Source organism: Orycteropus afer, unplaced genomic scaffold, assembly GCF_000298275.1.
Source record: "Orycteropus afer afer isolate SDZICR_OR568_19922 unplaced genomic scaffold, OryAfe1.0 scaffold00099, whole genome shotgun sequence".
Lineage (NCBI taxonomy): Eukaryota > Metazoa > Chordata > Mammalia > Tubulidentata > Orycteropodidae > Orycteropus > Orycteropus afer.
In genome coordinates, this window is record NW_006921686.1 from 7,723,402 (window position 1) to 7,729,763 (window position 6,362).

A 6,362-nucleotide genomic window follows, 5' to 3' on the forward strand; every position below is an offset into this window, starting at 1 on the left:
CCCAGGAGGCGTGCCAGGCCCAGGCAGCTGGCAGCCGGACACTGCAGGGAGAGGAGAGGACAGGGCTCACTGTCACCACAGCTCCAAACACCGGAGTCGGGCTGTGGACACGTTGCTCCCAGGGCAGAACAGACCAGAAATGAGAGGATAAAGAGCTGAAGGTGGGGTTGGAATGTGGGAGATTGACAGGACAGGACTGGGGGGTCCAGGGACAGGGTCCTAAGTTCCAAAGGATCTCAGGGGGTCAAGGGTCAGAGATCTTAGCTGTGAAAACAAGTCTCCCAGTCAGGGGAGGGAAGATCCTTCTCCACTTGAGCAGGGTCTCTGCACTTGAGGACAGAGGTTTGGGGATCACTCACAGCCCCTGAGGGGGTCCCAGGAGGGGGTGCAGCTTGGCAGGCCCCCTGACACCAACTGCATTCAGGGTCTCGGGAGCAGACGCTGTGGCCCGTGTACATGGAGCAATAGTCTAGGTGGTACTGGGGGGGGGCACAAGAAGGGGCTGGTCAGCCCTGGGCCTGCAGGTAACCTTGATTGTACACTTCAAGGACCCCCACCTACCCTCTCCCAGCCCCAGGGACCTTCATCTTTCCTCCCTTGGACCCAGGACCTCCTTCCTCTCATGGTCCCAGGGACCCCTGCTCCTTCTCCCGGGGACCCCCAGCCACTTCTTTCTTCATTTGCAGGAACCATGCTGCCTCCTCCCCAGACACCCTCTGTCACCCCAGTACTCACTTCTAGGGCAGATGCCTGGAATACAAATGGAGGCACCTTGTAGGCCATCAAGTCCCCACGGGGCCGGCCACTATAGCCCCCAGCCACCAACAGGACACTGCCACCAAGCACGGCTGCCACATGTGAGTACCGGCCACTGGGAGGCGCTGCTCGGCCTAGGAGAATACAGACATCCAAGACCATCAGACTCCCAGGCCCCATCACCACCTCTGCTGCCAGGGGCTGAGCCCGACTCTCCCAACCCTCAGCCCAACGTTCAGGCTCCTGCTTCCACCCCACCTGCCAGAGGAAACCCTCCAACACTTCCTGGCCCTGCACTAGCTCAAGCTCTGTCCCCTCTGGGCTCCCACACCCACACCTCTGCCCAAATAATCAGGCAGAGCCTAACCTTTGGGGTCAGAAAGACTTGGGTTCCCCATCTAAGATACAACCACTGGTCTCTAGTTTGTCAGCACCAAAAGAGTTAAGAAAACCAAAAACCAAAGCCACTGCCATCCAGTCGATTCCAACTCACAGCCACCCCCAGAGGTCAGAGTAGAAAAGAACTACCTCACAGGGTATAAATCTTTATGGAAGCCGACTGCCTCATCTTTGTCCTGCCAAGGAGCTGGTAGGTTTGAACTGCCAACCTTTGGGTTAGCAGCTGAATGCTTTAATCTCTGTGGCAACAGAGCATCTTAAAGAGTAAGAAGGTAACCAGTATCCCAGAGAAGAAACAAGTCTACAAGACTGATAGCCTGCATGGGCCACGACCTCATCTACCCTGAGACCAGAACAACTAGATGGTGCCTGGCTACCACTGCCAACCACTCAGAAAGGGATCAAAATTGGAGTTCCTAGATAGAATGGGGGGGAAATGTGGGAACAAAACTCAAAATCATCAAAAAGACCAGGCTTCCTGGTCTGACAGAGACTGATGAAACCCCCAAGACTATGGCCCCTAGTCACTCTTCCGGGCTTGGAATTAAAGTCACTCCCATGGCTTAACTTTCAGACAAATAATAGGCCTACAGGGTGAATAATTACACCAGGTAGGTACTCTCCTTGTAACAATTGTGGTAGTTCAGTTTGTGTGTCAACTTGGCTGAGCCTGGTTGAGTGGCTGGGCAGCTGGATGTAATATTCCCCATGATGAGACTAGTAATCAACTCTACAGTGGGATCTACTGTGAGCAGTAGATTCCTTAGGGTTATGGTCTGCTTCCTGTATATAAGGAGAAGCCTTGGGGAGCAGTCTCTAGCTTATGGCACGCTTAGACCCTGCATGTAGCTGTGTCATTGTTCAGCAGCCTGCCATGTTCTGCCGATCCTGGGACTTTCAACGAATTTGAATCAATGGCCTGCTGTGCAGTTTGGTAACATCGGGACTGTGTCATTTTATTTGTCGACCTTGGGCTTGTTACTTCAGTAGTCAGTAGCTGTCTGAGTGAAGAAATGCCTCTAACTTCATGGGCCGAAGCAAGAGGCAGAGCTGAAGCCCAAGGTTGAGGGGCTTTCACCCAGCCCCTAGAGCCTGGCACTTTGACCTTGGACTTAAAGCCTCCAAATTATAAGAATAAACTCCTGTTTGTTAAGGCCATCCCATTTGTGGTATATTTCTGTTAGAGTGGCGCTAGGTAACCAGAACAACAATCAACCACACGAGATCAGAAGGGCAGTACTTGCACAGGGATACAGCTCAGAGGGCAGGAATGCATAGGAAAGGAGGACACAGGGAAAAGGTAACCACAGGGAGGAAGTGGGAAGAGAGCTGTCACATTATGGGGATTGCAATCAGTATCATGAAACGTGTGTATGAATCGTTGAATGGAAAACAAATTTGCTTTGTAAACTTTCACCCTAATTATAATAAAAAGTTAAAAAAAAAAAAAAGACGGGTTCAAATGCTGGATCTACCGCTTACTAGCTGTGTGACCTTGGGCAGGCAACTCAACTTCTCAGAGTCTCGGTTCCTCCTCTGCGAGAGGGAGCCATCATCACACCTTCGTGGAGCCGGAAGGACTGGAGAAGCAGCTCCTGGGCCTCAGACACGCTGCCTGGCTCTCACTTGTTTCTGTCTGTCTAGCACCAGCCACCCTGCTGGTGGCTGCCCCTGATTTTCCTCTGGAAAACCACCCCATCCCACTCCCAGCCCAGGAGGTTCCAGTCCAACTGTTCCTGCCTCTTGCAGAAGTGGAGGCTTAGCCAATCAGCTCTCAGTGACTAATTCAAGGACGTGTACAGGACCCAACTCTGGGCACTAAGAGTCTATCCTGGAACTTCTGTGACAATTCTTAGGAAAAAAGCACTCTCTCCCCACTGAAGGACACAACCCAAGAGCTGCTGGTGACAATATACAAAAGTGAAATTGCCAGAGACCAAAGAGAACTCAGTCAAGAACTAGAGAGAGAGAGAGAGAGAGAGAGAGAGAGAGAGAGCTGTTGCCTTGAAGTGAGCACCTAGATCCAGCCCAGCCTAAAGCCAGATCGGGAGTTTTCATGTATGTGAGTCAAGAAATTCTCCTTTTTTTGCTTAAGCCAGTTGAACTTCAGTCCTTACAACCAAGATGCCAAGGGGGAAGTGGTCAGAGAACAGTGACTTCCCCACTGTGTTACTGACTCTAAGGCATGGATGTGGCCCAGGGAATCAGACACAGGGGAGGGCGACCACGGCTCCAGAAACCTCACACTGTGGGCCAGGGCAGGGGCCTAGGGGAGGGCAGGGAGAGGAGCCCTGGAAGCCCTGGGGCCTCAAAAGCCAGGCCTGGGCTTTATCGCTCACGGTCCCCCAGCTACTCCTATGTGGTAAGGTTCCTTCCTTACAACCTGTCCTCTGTCTCCTTGTCAGAGGGGAGGGAAGAGCCACACAGATGGGTCTCTGGGAAGCCCATGGGAAGCCCTGAAATGATACGCCCAGTTTGTGTGCACAAGTGCCTTTCTGAGGGGAGGGGCTGTAGTTCTCGTCCAATTCTCAAAGCAGCTAGATTCTCTCGGATCCAAAGAGTTAGAGCGGTTTCTGCACAGCGCCTCTGGCCTGTGGTAGGACCCTCTGCCGTCAGGAAGACAAATGGGAACCTGGCTGCCCTCGTGCACCATCTGTTTAGTCTCACAACGGCCCAATGGCTGACTTGCTATTATAATCCTCATTTTATAGATGATGAGACTGACTGAGACCCAGAGACGTTTGTTGTTGTTGTGAGGCGTGACTGGGTAGGTTCTGACACGTATCGACCCCGTGCACAAGGACCGCCCCGTCCCGCATCATCCCCACAACCCTGCCATGTTTGAGTCCACTGTTGCAGTCACTGTGTCAATCCATCCCATTGAGGGGCCTCCTTTTTCACTGACCCTCCACTCTACCAAGCATGCTGTTCTTCTCCAGGGACTGGTCTCTGCTGATAACACGTCCAAAGTGTGTGAGACAAAGTCTGGCCAGAGATTAAGTGTTGGTTTTAGTACGGGGGTTGTTTGGGCCCAGCTGTCCTGGTTCTGCCACTGTGCTCACTGGGTGACCTTGGACTGGTCACTTCTTAGTAAGCTCCCTAGGGTGGCTGGAAACTGGTAAAATCTGGATTGGAGCCTAGATCTGACGCTGCTGTACCAGCCTCCCATCTCTATGGCAATAGTGTCCCAGTCCTGCCTCCAGCCCGGGCTTGCCTTCCGAGGCCCGCTTCAACAGGATTCCTGGCTCACTCCGACATGAATCTCAGGAGCCCCTGAGGGAAGCAGAGGAAGCCACTCACCCTCAGGGGTTCCTGGGGGCGCAAGCTCAGCCCCTGACACCCACTGATGGCAGCCAAGGTGGTAGAAGAAGATGCCGTCTTCATAGCACTTTTCCTCCTGGTAATGGGTGTGCACGTTGCCCCCTGGGAAAGAAGGAAAGAAAGGGGCACAGCTAGCAGGCCTGGGGTGGAGTAGGGACCCCCATGCAGGAAGCCTCCACTCAAGGTCGGGCTCGGGCTCCCAACAGGCAGGCAGACAGTCAGGATGAGGGGGCTCCTCACCATAGACTACCATGTAGTTGCCCAATACGCTGGCTGTGTGGAAGGCACGCTCCCGTGGGCCCTGAAGCCCATCCCGGCCCTTCAGGGTGGTCCATACGCGCCGATCCACATGGAAGAGCTCAGTGGAGTTCACCCGCACAGAGAACCTGCAGGAGCGGGCAGGGCAGGGGCTCAGGGCAAGAAGGGCCTCTCTCCCTCCTCTGGGCTCTCAGAAGTGTAGGGCTGGCCCCAGCCCTCATTCTTCGTCTCAATGCACTCTCACAGCAGCCAGAGAGGCTGGGTCTATGGCCCTCTCTGAACTAGAAGCCTCTGGATGCAGGACTGGGTCTGAGTCATCTCTGGGTTACATTCATAACCTAGCAAGGGCTGGACACCAAGCGGACAGGGGTTAGAATGGGAGGATGGGTGGGCGTGTAAGGAGAGGTAATTGACCAAGAGGTTAAATAAAAGATTGGAGAAATGAAACAGAAATAATGAGAAAGTTCAAGCGTTGTGAAGAATGAACCCAATGGCACTGAACAATTTGTGAAATTGTTGCAATGGGAACTTAAGCTGCTGTGTCAACCTTCACTGAAAACATAATTTAAAAAAAAAAGAAAAATTAGAGAATGAGTGAATGAAGCAGTGAGTAAAAGAATGGATAAATGAATGAATGAGTGAAGAAATGAATAGAGTGAATGAAGACGTGAGTGAGTGACTGCAGGAACACATTGCTGGTGGAAGACCAGAGAGGAGCTGCCAGGCCGAGTGCTGGGCCAAGCCTGGCCCTGTGGGGTGGGGATGTGGGGCAGGTCACTCACCGGGCAGTGGAGGGCCGGTGTCCCCCATGGACCAGCAGGGCACGGGAGGGGGCATGGAACACCATGGAGTGGCCGGTGGCAGCAGGGGGCCGTCCGCCCATTGGGATCACCTGCTCCCAGCGGCCCCCACTGGCACTGTCCAGGCAGAAACGGAAGAGGCCAGAGGAGAAGAGGTCGTGCTGGGTGCGGCCACCAGACACATAGAGCCAGGTGTCGTCCACCAGGGCAGCTGCATGGCCTGCCAGGCCTGGGGGCCCCTCCGAGCTGGAGCCAGGTGGTGCCAAGAGCTCCCAGCGGCCTCCACCCAGTGCGTTAAAGGCCCACACGTCATTGGTGAGCGAGCCATCAGCCAGCTCACCACCCATCAGCACCAGGGAGCCAGCCCAGGCCACAGCCACGTGGGAGTGACGAGCAGCCTGTGACGAAGAGACAAGGAGTCGGGGATGAAGCGGGAGACAGATGGTGACAGAGAAAGAGATGCAGAGACAGGAGAGATGAGGAGGGCATTCACAGACACAGTGAAGTCGAGACAGAGACAGAGACACACACAGAAAAGAGACACAAACACAGGCAAACAGGGACACGCAACAATGACAAAGAAAGTTAGATGGAGAAAGGGAGGAGGAGGAGCAGGAAGACAGACACAGAAATGACACAGAAGCAGAGAGAGAAAAACAAGATGAGATACAGGCCCAGAGAGAGAGACAGAAACAGGTGGACCGAGAGGACAAGACACAGAAAGATGACATGTACACAGGCAAACAGGGACACGCAACAATGACAAAGAAAGTTAGATGGAGAAAGGGAGGAGGAGGAGCAGGAAGACAGACACAGAAATGACACAGA

At 53.7% G+C, this 6,362-nt stretch overlaps 1 protein-coding gene across 1 annotated transcript in view; it reads right to left on the reverse strand.

The window, feature by feature from the left end:
- MEGF8 (multiple EGF like domains 8) overlaps positions 1–6,362 on the reverse strand; it is a 54,076-nt gene that overhangs the window by 32,861 nt on the left and 14,853 nt on the right. Inside the window, exons 6-11 of the mRNA XM_007943131.2 lie at positions 5,517–5,932; positions 4,717–4,862; positions 4,456–4,578; positions 736–890; positions 360–479; positions 3–41 (exon numbers count right to left, since the gene is read on the reverse strand). Of these exons, the coding sequence (XP_007941322.1) occupies positions 3–41; positions 360–479; positions 736–890; positions 4,456–4,578; positions 4,717–4,862; positions 5,517–5,932 (999 nt within the window). The remainder of the gene's footprint in view (positions 1–2; positions 42–359; positions 480–735; positions 891–4,455; positions 4,579–4,716; positions 4,863–5,516; positions 5,933–6,362) is intronic.